Below are 16457 nucleotides of genomic sequence, written 5' to 3'. Positions count from 1 at the left end.
CTACGTCTGACAATGGAAGGAGGTATCTTTTCTCTTCTTTTCAAACTTTTTCTACATATTACTACATATGAAATTTGAGAAAGATCCTTTCAGTACATATGAAATTTGAGAAAGATCCTTTCAGTACTTTCCGAGATATATAACAGAAACAAACTTCAATTATCAAAATCCAAGATTGCTATCTACCTGTCGGCCATCATGTTGACTGATCAGTCCAAAAAAGCAATATGCACAACTAGGGCCCTAGGGGAACCTACATATGATATTTGACTATATGATATCTGCCCTTTCTGAGAAATAGCGGTAAAAAGAACTGTTAATGGACGGAAGGACAGACCACGGACGAAAAGCGATTTATATCCAGACATGAAATCTGTGCGATACTTTAAACACAAATTCTTATGTTAGTGTTTTTTAAAGTAATGCCTGAAATTAACCTGAAGTTAAAATCTATCAAAAAATAGTAATTTTGTTGATGTAGTGACGACACAAGGTTGTATTGCATGGTAGTCATGTAATAAAGTCACACACAACACGAGTGCATGGGAGAAATCAGTATTACACACGTAGGTATGAGAGAAACCAAAACACTATGCAAGCGTCTTCAATGATGAGATACACATAATGGAGTAAAAACAATAAGGCCTACTAAAATTATTCACCAATCAAGCCATTACTTTAATAGCTGAAAGAATGGAAAAGCATACAAACAATATTAAGACATTAACATTTATTCTTCCAACGCTTCAACTACTGTACAGTTTCTGGACTTCAATCACAAATGTTCTTTTCTCTTCAGACAAAATTGTTCTTATCAGAGTTTTATAAATATATGAAATCACAAGTCAACGGTCACCACACGTGTCCAGTTTGAGTCCAAGTCAACAGCTATTTTTTCTTGGTGGCAAACATCCTGCTGGCGGTAGGAGCTTGTTTCATCAGCTTTATACTCATCGATTTGAGGTATGAAAATTTATGCCGTTTGTAGTAATAAATTACTACTGTGAATATGAAAAATAGAGGTACAGCCTGCAAAATAAAAAGAAACAAAATGGGAATCAATAGTGGAAAATGAAATATTATTAACAGAAAACTCTAGGAAAGGATCAGTATTCTAAATGTATACCGGCAATCTTAGATATGGATTTTAGAACTTTCACTTGAAACTGTAACCAGTAATTAAATGACCACGATGGATCTTCACAAGCTAGAACTAGCTTACAGCGATCCGACCACAGCGATTCAGCAATTCACTGATGGTTCAAACATTTAAGATTCCATACAAAATCTTAAGAATATTTCAAGGACTTTCTTATAATACTCTACAATATGAAATAGCTGTGGGCACTTTCTTTCATGGTTTGGAATTTTCAAATAATTTTTTTCAGAAATATTTGTAATTAGCTAATGTAACAATAAAACAATTGTATAAAAATTAATGCATAATTCTATAGAAATTTATGAAAAGTCAGCAACAAAAGTCTCTAAATAATAATAATTTGTACCTATTGTAGCCAATTTTGCCATGTTCAGGCATACAAGGAACTTTGCCTATGAAATGTTGTACTTATAAACAATAATTTGTACCTATTGCACCTAATTTTGCCTTTGTGCAGGCATACAAGGAACTTTGCCTATGAAATGTTGTACTTTAAAACAATCATCACAACTGAGTGTGCTCTGTTATCTACTACACACCCACCTATAACCCATATCAAGTGTCCTGTTCTTCCATGCACTACCTACCCTTATTCCCCAGATCTTCCTCTCATCGAACTCAGGCTCTCCTACCCACTTGAGGAAGGTGATAACATCCTTGGCTAGCTGACTCCTGGTGGCAGGTGTTCCTGAAATAACATGATTTTTGTGAGAGATAGTTCCAACAATATAGTCCATTATCAATGATCACTCTCTAGTTTGGTAATATACAGATGTCCGACATCATAAAATTTGGTTGACATGCGGAGAAAAAGATATATGCTATCATAAACTCAAAATGTATTTTATCAGGTCATCAAAGTCCAATGAGCTGGATACAAAGTCCAGTTGATGCTCAAATCACTCATCTTATACCTAATGAACATATCATAACACAATGCAAAGTTCATAACCCTTGCATTTATTGAGAATACATTTCTAAATTCAGCTTTGTAAAGTCATATGCTCACCATCTTCGTATTCTATGATTTCGTTATAAAGAGGTGGTGCCATGGCTAATACTCCTCCGGGGAAATACGGGTTGTAGTACTGTCCCTCACCCAACTCGAGTCCCGCGGGTGGGTCAGCATATCCAGTCAGCAATGAGAAGATGTAGTCCTGAAAAACAATGAGAAGCTCTAGGTTCTGTAAATGAGCCGACTTCTAAGACACTAAGAGTCAAAGTTATCCATTCAAAAAACTGCAATATTTCAGATTCAACATCAGTTATACTTTGTCATAGTATAAGCAAAACTAGAACTGTCGCCAGAGTGGACGACTCATACCCCTGCTGCACAAATTCAGTAATAACTCCATTAATAGGGCACATCGCAGAACCCTATATAGTTTACTAAATTCCCCTGTATGTCAGGGTTCTATGTACCAAATTTTATCAAAAGTTTAGGAGGAGTTTGTCACACAAAGTTGTGTCTACAGACAGACAGAAGGACTGACAGACAGATGGACGACCTGATTCCAGTAAAGCCCACCTTAACTTCATTGCAGGGGATATAACTAGCAGTACATTTCAGTTAAGATATCTATAACATTCAACACCAGGATGTTTAGCATTAGTAGATAATATAACATTGACATAATATTGAAGCAAATTGTTTGTCAAGAGAGTCATCACGATTGGTCTAGAAATTCCAATGAAACTCTATTGCATCTTTCTTCATACTTCAGACCTTTGTTTTGGCAAAGGAAAACTGATGATTTTTAATTAGAATATGCAAGCTGTTGTATAGAATCAAGTTTTGTTCCTCTCTAAAGAATGTATATAACAAACCTTACCTATGTTCTATACCCAGTCTAGACAATGATTTCACCCCTGTGCATTCTATAGACAATACAGTGGCCTTGCTTCTGTGCCCTCTCTATACAACACAGTGGCTTTACCTCTGTGCCCTCTCTAGACAATAGTGGCCTTGCCTGTGTGCCCTCTCTAGACAATAAAGTGGCTTTATCTCTGTGCCCTCTCTAGACAATACAGTGACATTGCTTCTGCCCTCACTTGACAATAGTGGCTTTATCTCTGTGCCCTCTCTAGACGATACAGTGGCTTTACCTCTGTGCCATCTCTAGACAATAGTGGCTTTACCTCTGTGTCCTCTCTAGACAATGGCTTAACTCTGTGCCCTCTCTAGAAAATTACCTTACCTCTGTGCCCTCTCTAGACAATGACTTTACCTCTTTATCCTCTCTAGACAATGACCTTACCTCTGAGCCCTCTCTAGCCAATACAATGTAGGACATGTCTGGTGGTGCTGCTCCATTGTTTGCTGCCTGTGCAGCCTCTTTGTTGGCATATGGTTGAGGGAAAAGATCAATAACTTTTCCTGGTCGCTCAAACATGTTTCCATCCTTATCTGGACCATCCACAGTCATGATCTTTGGAAAAATGATGAAGGGTTTTAGTTATTTCTTGTTCTTCTATAAAACAATCTGTCTCATTTTTTTATCAGACAAGAACATGAAGAAAGTATTAAAACAATATCTGATTGTCAATTTCTAACATATATGTCATTACAAATGTATATGTAATACATATTTTTCTAATAATTTATACAGTAATGACAACATATAGGTTTCAAATTGAGCCTTACATTTATTTGCCCAACATAAATGCTTATCCTGAATTAGAAGATGTGGATTCTATTCCCAAATAGTGTATATTTCAAATGTAAGTCTATAAAGAGTCCTCCTACCTCTGATGCTTCTTTTGCTGCCCTTTTGGGAGTCATGAAAACATCGGACATGTATCGATAACGCATGTTCTTTATACTGTGACAAGCCGCACACACCTGTTTATAAACTTCATAGCCTCGTCGTACACTGAAACAATACAAAATTGTGAAATTGCTTACTTTTGAAGCTCAATAAATTAGAGAAGATTTCGTATTTAGAATTTTATGATATCAAATAATGTAAGGCCTCAAGAGGAATTTTATATTTTACAAAGGAAATCAGCAATTCATTATGAAAATGTATTTTTTATGTCTTAAGACTAAGAGACTAGATTGTGTTGTTTTTTTGGGGGGGATTGATCAAAGAAAAATATAAGTGACGACAGGGTTTGTCAGGGGTTTCATTATCTGGAGGTACCTGTTACTTTTGTCGGTTAAACCTAGCTGTGGTAAAGCCTGTTTCAATCAGATAGCATACAGATAGTATAGAAAAGTACCCCCTGAAAATGCAATTGTATCGCCTCTATTGAAAGATAATGAAACCCCTGGTTTGTGCTGGGTATTCCCATAAGGGTATCTATATCGAACTCACCTGGCCATATCTAGAGAAGCAAGAAATGGTCTGTGACCCCAGGCATAGGTAGGAGGATGGACGCCATGAGCTGAAGCAGATACGCCAGCAAACACAGCAGCGCCTACTCCGATAGTGCCAACCACAGCTGATCCTACAGCAGCCTTCAGCAAAACCTGTTACACATACACCAAAATCAGACAGGCATAAAAAAATATAATCAAAATGCAGTGTTGGGAATCAGTTCTAAAATCATAATCAATTATCAGTTAGGACAATTAACGTACTAATTATAAATTTTATAATTGGATACCATTTACTGAAAACTCTCTTATACTTATTTATCAACCTTCTAATTTCTCTGGAAAAAATTAGAAAGATGGACCAACAGTATAAATTGTGAAGCATTTTTTTTTCTTTGCTTCAAATTTCAATGATTGTGTATCTAACATGTATAAGGTATTTTGAAATGTGGTTTTACACATATGTATTGCATATAATAAAGGTTCAGAACAGAATAAAATAAGCATAAGATATTCCCCATTCTAAAAACTGATTCAGGGCTCGAATTTCAGGCTGTTTTACTTGCTTTTTACCAGAATAGCAAGTGAAAAAAATATGCATTTGCTTATTTTAGCAAGTGGTTTTTATCAGGGACAACTGTAACAAGAGATCCCAGAGGGATCTTGGCGCCCACCAAAGAATGATCTATATTGACAAAGGAAAGATGGATCATTTCTCTACCTTTTAAACTTTTTCAAACATACTACATATAAACTTTGAGACAGATCGCTTCAGTACCTTTCGAGAAATAGCGGTAACAAACTTCAACAAAAAATCCAAGATGACTCCTTGGCGGCCATCTTGTTGATCAATCGGTCCCAAATCACAATATGCACAACTAGGGCCCTAGGGGAACCTACATGTAGATTTGAAAAAGATCCATTCAATACTTTCTGAGAAATAGCGATAACAAACTTTGAATATAAAAATCCAAGATGGCTGCCTGGCAGCAATTTTGTTGACCGATCGGTCCCAAATCACAATATGCACAACTTGGGCCCTAGGGGAACCTACATATGAATTTTGAGACAGACCCCTTCAGTACTTTCTGAGAAATAGCGATAACAAACTTTGAATAACAAAATCCAAGATGGCTGCCTGGCGACCATCTTGTTAACCGATCGGTCCAGAAATGCAATATGCACAACTAGGTCCCTAGGGGAACCTACATATGAAATTTGAGACAGATCCCTTCAGTACTATCTGAGAAATAGCCATAACAAACTTTAACTATCGAAATCCAAGATGGCGGCCTGACGGCCATCTTGTTCACCGATTGGTCCAAAAATGCAATTTGCACATCAAGGGCCCTAGGGGAACCTACATATTAAATTTGAGGAGATCCCTTCAGCACTTTTTGAGAAATGGGGATATCAAACCTTAACTATCAAAATCCAAGATGGCCGCCTGGCGGCCATCTTGTTTTTCCTATCAGCCTCAAAATCTGTATGGCACAACTAGGGACCAAGGGTAACCTCCATGTGAAGTTTGAACAAAATCCCTTCAGTAGTTCTCAAGAAATATCGATAACAAACTTCAACTGCCAAAATCAAAGATGGCTGCCTGGCGGCCATCTTGTTTTTCCGATCAGCCTCAAAATCTGTATGGCACAACTAGGGACCAAGGGTAACCTCCATGTGAAGTTTGAACAAAATCCCTTCAGTAATTCTCAAGAAATATCGATAACAAACTTCAACTGCCAAAATCAAAGATGGCTGCCTGGCAGCCATCTTGTTTTTCCGATCAGCCTCAAAATCTGTATGGCACAAATATGGACCAAGATGACCCTCCATGTGAAGTTTGAACAAAATCCCTGCAGCAGTTTATAAGAAATAGTGATAATAAGCATCGTTTACGGATGGACGACGGACGACGGACCACGGACGCAGGGCGATTTGAATAGCCCACCATCTGATGATGGTGGGCTAAAAATTAAATGGCATAATGATTGTGAAAAATTGTTGTAATGGAAAATATGGGGGCCCAGTTCTTACAGTAATGTTGTTGATATATATTATGCACTTATACACCTCACTTCTTCATGCAAAAATAAAGGATTTTATATATAACATAACTGTAATTTGAATACGGATATTAATTGTAAGGTAAAAAATGTATTTTAGCAAGTAAAAATTTATGGCACTTGCTATTTTTAGCAAGTGGCAAAAAATGTAAAATTTGAGCCCTGTGATTATCACTTTTTATAATTGAAAATAATAATTAATTGATTGCTCATCGATTAGAATTGAGAATCGGTCCAAAGCTTTTAAAAGGCAAAACTGATGACTTTGATTTCACAAGGAATTCTACATATATACTAACCAACAAGCTATTACTCATGATAGGGAGTTAAAAAGACTATACATGTCATGTAGAAACAAGTACTCATCGTAATGGACACCATTACATAGCCCCCCTCCCTCCCCACCTGCAACAAATCAAGAATGCAGTTGCACAGTGTATGAACATAGAGAAATTTTGATTTTGATATTGGAATTCAGGGTTTCCTAAAATGAACACACCTATTACAAGGCTATTTTTCGAAATTTTTATCATATTGATCAGCATCCCTTAATACTCCTATACACTAATTTTCATTGAAATCAGAGACCAAAACCTAAAGAACAGGAAGTTGGCCCAGCGGCCATCTTGGAATACCAAAATCTTTACGAAGATGTTTGCAAGTTGTTCACCATCACTTAAAACCCCTATAGATCATGATCAATTTTCATTGAGATCGGACACTGAAACCTAAAGAACAGGAAATAGGCTAGCAGCCATCCTGAAATACCAAAAGCTTTACGAAAATACTTGTATGTTGTTCTCCATCCCTTTATACCCCCATTAACCAATTTTCATTGAAATCGGAGACCGAAACCTGAAAACCGGAAGTGGGCCAGCGGCCATCTTAGAATACCAAAATCTTTACGAAAATATTTGCATGTTGTTGGCCATCCCTTAATATCCCTATAGACCAATTTTCATTGAGATGGGCGACCGAAACCTGAAAACATGAAGTGGGCCCTGGCAGCCATCTTGGTCTTTATGTAGCATCCCACACCCTTTGGAGTATACATATATATATATGTCTATCAAGTTTAATGATCATCATGCATTCCTCCGTTTAGGGGACATAATTAACCATCAACATATTCAAAAGACTTACCGAGTTCTTTTTTGCATATTCTTTAAATGATGATGACTCTGCCTGGAAAAGAAGAAGCAATTGTTTCATTATCTCTTAAAGTTATATGTGCCGTAACTGGCCATAAATTTGGACAATTGTAATTTTTCTTTAATTCTTTATTTAAAACCATAATTTTTAATAAATAAAGCTGTGAAAATCATTGGAATAGACAGACAAACATATATAATGCCTTATAAACGTTAGTTGGAACACATAGGTTATGCACTGTGAAATTCTTGTTTTTTTATGCCTTATACACGTTTAGAAGGAAACATACCTTCAGAAATCACTTTACAATTACTAATAATAATGTAAAAATGTGCAATGAAATTGTGGACAACAATATGGCTTCATGGTCTGACCGTATGTACTCATTTCACTACACTGAAGACGTTAATATAATGATTTTTGGCAGTACTGCCAAAAATCATTTTCAGCTCTCTTTTGTACTTGTAAAATTAAAACCTATACATTGAAAGTATTGTAATTCTCAAAATGCTGGTTACTTTTGGAGTTTAATAACATATTAAAAGCTCTTCTTGATTCGTGACTATGAAGAATACGGCACATATAACTTTAATTACTTTTGTGATTAATCAATAATATATAGACTTTTGGCTTTCTCCTGTCCTGCTTCAGGCTTAATGTACCAGAGCAGGTATAAGTCTTTTGGATTTTCTGTAATTTAAAGTTGGAAACTTAATTGTTTATGATGTGCATGCACAACAGATCTAGAAGAAAAGTGAATACAATACACATATATCAACGTAGACTGCCTCATCACTCATCAAGTGAACTGAATAGGTTGGGCACTAACCCTGCATATGGGTATAAACAGTTCCATCTTAACGTTACCTATTTGAGTTATCAACACGCAAGGACATAGTCATTCAGATCCCCCGCCAATGGAGATATCAAAGCTGAAGTAAGTTTGATTGTGGAGACTTATGTGTATGGAAAAAAACCAGGACAAGAGGCCCAGAGGGCCTGTATCGCTCACCTGGTTTGTAATGCCTAGTAATATTCTGGATACAGGTTCATTGTTTATTTTCTGAAGAAATTTGAATATTTACCTCTAATTCCCCTATTGGGCCCCACCATTCCTGCCCCCTGGGGGTCAGAGCCAAAATTTATACAAGCTCTGTTCCCCTTCCCCCAAGGATGTTTGTGGCCAAATTTGGTTATAATCCATGCAGAACTCTATGACTAGTAGCGATTTATAGGATTTACCTTTATTTCCCCTATTGGGCCCCGCCCCTCCTGCCCCCAGGGGGTCAGAGCCAAAATTTATACAAGTTCTGTTCCCCTTCTCCCAAGGATGTTTGTGGCCAAATTTGGTCACAATCCATGCAGAACTCTAGGACAAGTAGCGATTTATAGGATTTACCTTTATTTCCCCTATTGGGCCCCGCCCCTCCTGCCCCCGGGGGCTCAGAGCCAAAATTTATACAAGTTCTGTTCCCCTTCCCCCAAGGATGCTTGTGGCCAAATTTGGTTACAATCCATGCAGAACTCTATGACAAGTAGCGATTTATAGGATTTACCTTTATTTCCCCTATTGGGCCCCGCCCCTCCTGCCCCCAGGGGCTCAGAGCCAAAATTTATACAAGTTCTGTTCCCCTTCCCCCAAGGATGTTTGTGGCCAAATTTGGTTACAATCCATGCAGAACTCTAGGACAAGTAGCGATTTATAGGATTTACCTTTATTTCCCCTATTGGGCCCCGCCCCTCCTGCCCCCGGGGGGTCAGAGCCAAAATTTATACAAGTTCTGTTCCCCTTCTCCAAAGGATGTTTGTGGCCAAATTTGGTCACAAATTTGGTCACAATCCATGCAGAACTCTAGGACAAGTAGCGATTTATAGGATTTACCTTTATTTCCCCTATTGGGCCCCGCCCCTCCTGCCTCCGGGGGCTCAGAGCCAAAATTTATACAAGTTCTGTTCCCCTTCCCCCAAGGATGCTTGTGGCCAAATTTGGTTACAATCCATGCAGAACTCTATGACTAGTAGCGATTTATAGGATTTACCTTTATTTCCCCTATTGGGCCCCGCCCCTCCTGCCCCCAGGGGCTCAGAGCCAAAATTTATACAAGTTCTGTTCCCCTTCCCCCAAGGATGTTTGTGGCCAAATTTGGTCACAATCCATGCAGAACTCTATGACTAGTAGCGATTTAAAGGAAATGTTGACGGACAGACAGACGGACGGACGGACGGACGGACGACGGACGACGGACGCCGCGCCATGGCATAAGCTCACCGGCCCTTCGGGCCAGGTGAGCTAAAAATTAAAAATGAAAACCTAAAAATAGCAAAAGGTACTACTAGACCATAAAATGAATGTGTCTATGAAGTGGAAATATCTCTGCTGGTTTTAGAGTTATGCTCCGGAAATGAACCTGCTACAAAAATATGATATTTTCAGCAATGTTTCTATGGTTACAGAAAAAAGCACAAAAAGTGAAAACCTTAAAATAGCAAAAGGCACTATAGACCATAAGAACAATGTGTCTATGAAGTTTCATGGAAATATCTCTGCTGGTTTTAGAGTTGTGCTCCGGAAATGATTCTTACACAAAAATCTGCAATTTTCAGCAATTTTTCCATGGTTACAGAAAAAAGTACAAAAAATGAAAACCTTAAAATAGCAAAAGGCACTACTAGACCATAAGACTAATGTGCCTATGGAGTTCCGTGCATATATCTCAACCGGTTTTCCAGTTATGCTGCGGAAACGAACCTGGTACAAAAATATGATATTTTCAGCAATGTTTCCATGGTTACGGAAAAAGTGCAAAAAATGAAAACCTTAAAATAGCAAAAGGCACTACTAGACCATAAGACCAATGTGTGTATGAAGTTTCGTGGAAATATCTCTTCTGGTTTTAGAGTTATGCTTTGGAAACGAACCTGGTAAAAAATATGATATTTACAGCAATGTTTCCATGGTTACGGAAAAAATGCAAAAAATGAAAACCTAAAAATAGCAAAAGGCACTACAAGACCATAAGACCAATGTGTGTATGAAGTTTCGTGGAAATATCTCTACTTGTTTTAGAGTTATGCTCCGGAAACCATTCGTACGGTCGTACGGACGGACGGACGGAACCCATTTGTATATCCCCCGCCAACTACGTTGGGCGGGGAATAATAACTTATCCAAATGCAGGATTCTGTGAAACAAAAATGCATGAAGTTGTTCTAAACATTTTTTATCAAAAAAAGGATAACATTATTCTTACATGGCACCATATTATTTAACATAACTTTGTACATCATGATGACTCATTGATCAAATTGGGACATATGTCATTGTCTGAATTTTGGTTAAGTCACAAACTAAGTCACCTCCACTGCAGGCAATAGAAAACACCTTAATTGTCATCTTACAGCAAAGTGAGTCAACAGTTCATGCGCAAATTATAGAGTCTTAGATCAGTTGTAAGCGGCATTCTAAAAATTATGAAGCCCTTTTTTGACAACAACTTTTAAAACAATATGCGTTTTCATTTCACATAAATCTTGCTTTTGGGTAAATATAACTGCAACAGATCAGTGCATGTTTTATAAAAAATTTAATCACTGCCTCTGCCAGGAATCGAACTCAGGACCTCTGGATTACTAGTCTGATGTTCAATATTTAATCGATCAAACTAAATTATTTCTATCTGATCTCTGGCAGAGCGGTATGTTGGGGATGCGGATAGTATTAACCAGGGTTACATAATTAAATGATTATTCAAAATTTACTCAATTCACATCATGAAAGTGAAGAGTCACTTGTTCAGATATATTGATGCGTAACTGTTACTCAAATGGGTAAATGCAGTTACCATATGCAGGGTCTGCTGAAATTTGTACATGTGCACTCGTGAAGTATGAGGTACAGTCAAACTTGTCTATAACGACCACTGAAGGGGTGACAGAAAAAACGGTCACTACAGACAGGTTGCCTTTATAGACAGGTTGAGGCTTTTGTGCCAATCAGTGAGCCAGTAAATAAAACTGAATTATATATTAATGCAAAACAGACCTGCAATTGGATATTTATATATATCTATTGTCATGCATTATTTAAGAAATGATATTTGTGTTCGTTTTATTTTTTTTAATGTTTGGATGGGGCTTTCAAATGCAATCGGAAATTTTGATCTTAACAAAATCAATTCGTTTTGATATATAGTAGATTTTTTTCAGCTATGAACATAATCATTCCCTAATTACTGACTTCACATGGCCTGGAATTATCTGTGCAAGATTGTTTTCAGACAATGTATGCATGTAATATTTTTACAACACATTCTCGCTGGCAAGTCGTATGTAATGTTGCCGTGTAACCAGTTTTGACGGATTAATCTCGGAACATAAAGATCAATTTGGAGGCGTTTTTTCACAGTATATAACTTCAAAACTATTAAAATCATAATGCATGTACACAAATTAACTTTCAGTAGCATTTCTACCAAGTAATGAGACCGTATTTTATTGATAAACACATCGAGTTACATCGGGCGAATATCCGACTGACTCAAATCGTAAAAAATCAAACGTAAATTTATAGGACTAATTTGAAATAGGTTAAGTACAGGCAGGGCAAGAAATATCCCAGGTCCGATGGCCCGAGACCAGTAAAATATATGCTCCAGGGCAAGTGAAAATTGGTGTAAACTTGCCCGATTTTAATTTATGTAAATTACCCTGTTTTGGGTAAAGTTAGATTGAAATCTTAAATTTGGGTAAGTGGTTTTCAAAATAAGTTTCTTGCTCTGATGTCAGGCCATTTCTTAGTAATAAAACAATGTTAAATATCGACAATGAATAACGGAACACATTAAATAAATCGGCATGTTTTATTTTGCCTACCGTATTATCCGAGTTGTGGCTTCAAAATCACGCTTTACGAGTGATCATTTCGTACACATGGCGTTCGCGAACAAACATAATTTCAGTCTTTGATAGGCATACCTGTTTGTACCTTAAATGTTACGACAGCTAGGTAATAAACCATACAGTCCTGTATAAACAATTCATAGCTTGGGCTTCAGTAATGGCTGCCGTTTGCTTACAAAGGGAATTAATTACCGGGAGTATGTCAAAGAGACGCTACTACACACACACTGTACTCGGTACTCGAAAAGTCGATCTTGGCGACCAGTCGTTAGACAACTCTAACAGGGCTAAAATGACCGGTCGTTAGCCACATTAGACAGGTGGTCATTATGCAGAGTGCCATTATATAGTAAAAACGCACAGGGAGTCTAAAAACCGGTCGTTATAGACAGGCGGTCGTTATAGACAGGCGGTCGTTATATACAGGCGGTCGTTAGAACAGGTTTGACTGTACTAGGGACAGATTCTTGTGACACATGGATTCACCGGCATCACTAATATGTGTACACACCCGTGGCTAGTTAAGTTGATATTTCCCAATACTATCTAATTTACAGCACTGTTTGATGTAAATTGAATCATTGTCTTCTTATAATTATAACATTGTCGATATATTTTACGACCAACATTTAAAAAGTGCTTGTGTTGTAAAGAAAATGAAACCACTAATAAGACTTTAAAGTGAAGCTCTTTCTTTGTCAGTGATCGATGCTTGGACCCGTTCCAGCAAGAATCTTTTTGATCTAACTAAAATTATGACGCTGGTGGTCCGTCAGTGGTCCGTCAGTCCACCTTGAAATCTATACGTTTTCATCTAAAAATTGTTCAGTTTTCTTAAATCTAAGAATCGTAACAGTCACTTCACTCAACAGTCAGTTCTTTACAAACAGAAACAAAAAATTCTTTTTATTCAATTGCAGGGCTGGCTCTGCGTCGAAAATTGGATTCGCCAATTGAAATTTGCAGGTCGCGTGTCGATCTACCTGGGTATTCTTCACAGGGACAATTTTTTATATCTTTTATATTGATTAAAAGAAGGGGAAACAATGCCAATGCAATTAAACATGTATTTCAATCTTAATACCTTTATATTTTACATATCTTTAATTAAAATATGTATATAAAAAATACAGGGCTTAATTGAATGGAAATATTTACTTAATTTTCATCACAATAGAAGTACTAAATTAAAATAAACTGTGTCAAACCTGTTACGGTATCAGTTGAAATAATGAAAAATAGATCTAATTTGAGAGAGAAGAAGTGAAAATTTCTCTGAAATTTAATTGATTGAAATGTATTTATATTCACTATCAATATTTTTTCATAATGTAATTTTTTTCACAAATATTCAGGAAAAAAATTCCCTTCCTATTTATTAACGAAATCCTGAAGTTGTACCGATCCGAGCCGACTATTACAATTATCCAAAATGGCGGCCATAACGATTGCAAACTTTGTGACTTGGGAGACAGTTAGGTCTATTAAACATTAAAAACGTGAGTAAATCTTTTACAGTTGTAAGCTGTGTTTGTTTTTGATGTAATGCTCACAAGCTGTAATCACAAAATATATTGAAAGGCCAGGTAATTGTTTTCTAATGGTGGCCAATCGGCCGATCAACTTCAGCTGTATTACACATGTGTGACACTACTAAGCCAGGTGGAAACAGCCCCAGGCAGCTAATTAGGATCTGGGATATGGGTGGTGGTCAGGGAGTGTTCACACCTCTTTTTTACCTAATTATCAAGCCAGTTTCCCATTGTCTGATGTATGGCTAGAATTGGCGAATTTTCACCGTATCTATCCGTCTGTAGTGGGAGAAAACTTTGGGTTCATGAAAAATTCTTCTTTCGCCAATGCTGTTTTTAAATCGCCAAATGCATTTCAAATTCGCCATTGGCGCCTATGGCGACTGACAGCGCGAGCCCTGAATTGATATCAATTTAATCTGTAAATAACAATTTAACATTTTTATTGAGGATTTACCAGCTAGTGCCTAGTTGTGGTAGTATTTTCAGTATAATTTTCAGGTCTACCTGTATGGGTGGAGGTTTACCTGAATCGAAATCCAAGTAGACCTGCTGTCTATATGATAAAAATTTTAGTGTCAACACAGCTTGCGCGTCGAAAATAGCTCTGTTCGGACAACGTGTACGAAAGCAAAAGTACATACGGTACTGAGATCAATGACCTGCATGCATGGATAGCTAAAAAATTTTCGTACTTCCGGTTTAACTGTTCCGGTTTGTGAGTTGCTCGGGTACGTACAGTACTGCTCTAGCTCTCTACAGTAAATATATTTAGCTAATGCAAATTATGCATTAACAGGAGTAATTAGACATTTCTAATTTTTTTTTTTTTAAATAACAGTAAGACTTTTGACTTTTTATCACGTCAAAAAATGGCGCGAATTCACAGAATTTCGCATACGACACACCGCAGGCCTGTGGCACTGGGATTCTCGTGGCACTACAGACTGAAGTAAACCAAAGTCCAAATCCGAATCTGTTTAAATTACAGTAACAGTTTTACTATGCTAGAAAATTATTATCATATATACTAGTATAGTACTAGTCCGCTAAAACTGACCATAATCACAGACTCAAAATTCTGACTGATCGCCTGTTTATGGTCAGCTACCTACTGCTCTTGAAAAGCTGGGGATTGTAGTACAAATCTGGCGATAGCGATTATGAGAATTCTGCATGTTGGTTTGGGGTCAAATATGCCTTTAAAGTTAAAGGAAAACGTTTGGCACTCACTTTAATACATGTCACATCGCAATTCATCACATTAACGATGCTATGTCCCTAGTTATGTTCGAGACGTCCAAGAATTAGTGTTTCGGTAGCCATCTTTGAAGACCAAATGTTAATTTTAACAGCCAATTAGAATCGTCGAATTTCACCGGAAATCGATCCCAGCTGTCTGATTGGGTGTTAAAATTAACTTTCAGTCTTCAAAGATGGCTACCCAAACATTAATTCTAGGACGTCTCGACCATAACTAGGGACATAGCATCATTTATGTGATGTGACATGTATTAAAGTGAGTGCCAAATGTTTTCTTTTAACTGTCAATACCTTTCTGGCCCCAATTAAACCTACAGAAGTCCTACAATCGCTGTCGCCAGATTTGTACTACAATCCCCGACTTTTCAAGAGCAGTAGGTAGCTGACCATAAACAGGCGATCAGTCAGAATTTTGAGCCTGTGATTATGGTCAGTTTTAGCGGACTAGTATAGTACATCCTTTTATTTTTAAACTGTTTCCTAATTGAAATAGAAAATAAAATACATAGGTGGAGTGTTACTCTTCACATGCCGTGGATGATTCATATCAAAAAATAAAACGCAAATACTTTGAACAGGTCAGTGTCCTATCTTAATAAACTTCTTTCTATTCTTACTCCTAGTTACGATATAAAATTAGCTAATACTGAAAATGCTTATTTTTTATTAAATAACCTAACTACGCTATTTTGACATCAAACATAAATCAAGATTACCTAACGAATTTCCTATCAATGGTAAACAAAATATGTTGTATAAAACTGATTGTGTAACGAAGTATTCTGGATGCCCTTGACCAAAACCGTCGTAAAGAGTCACTAATATTGGGAGTAGGGTCATTGCTTTAAAGACGTATTTCGATCAATAAATGAATTGGAAATATATACAAATCAACTTAAATAGCACAAAATAACAACAAAAGTCATACCTGCTGCGTTAACACATTACTGTTGACACGTAAAAGTGCCCGTTTGGGCACCTTGCAGACTACGGCGGCCGCCATGTTGCTTGTTACCACGGTTCTAAAAGGTCAGTAGATACCCCTCATTTATGAAATATGCATAGTTTCT

General features: G+C 37.2%; 1 protein-coding gene across 1 annotated transcript; it reads right to left on the bottom strand.

The window, feature by feature from the left end:
- Positions 1–649: 649 nt before the first annotated feature.
- LOC138315232 (cytochrome c1, heme protein, mitochondrial-like) lies at positions 650–16427 on the bottom strand. Its single transcript, XM_069256091.1, has 8 exons — positions 16316–16427; positions 7685–7726; positions 4477–4631; positions 3906–4032; positions 3418–3588; positions 2169–2316; positions 1747–1847; positions 650–1029 (listed from the first exon to the last, which is right to left on the bottom strand). Exons 1-8 carry the CDS (start codon positions 16388–16390, stop codon positions 889–891), a joined length of 960 nt encoding a protein of 319 aa, XP_069112192.1. The 5' UTR covers positions 16391–16427; the 3' UTR covers positions 650–888.
- Positions 16428–16457: the final 30 nt, after the last annotated feature.

The sequence above is a fragment of the Argopecten irradians genome, chromosome 2, assembly GCF_041381155.1.
Source record: "Argopecten irradians isolate NY chromosome 2, Ai_NY, whole genome shotgun sequence".
In the NCBI taxonomy this organism is placed as follows: Eukaryota; Metazoa; Mollusca; class Bivalvia; order Pectinida; family Pectinidae; genus Argopecten; species Argopecten irradians.
The sequence above is the reverse complement of the archived record's forward strand: the minus strand, read 5'-3'. Positions and strand labels throughout refer to the sequence as shown.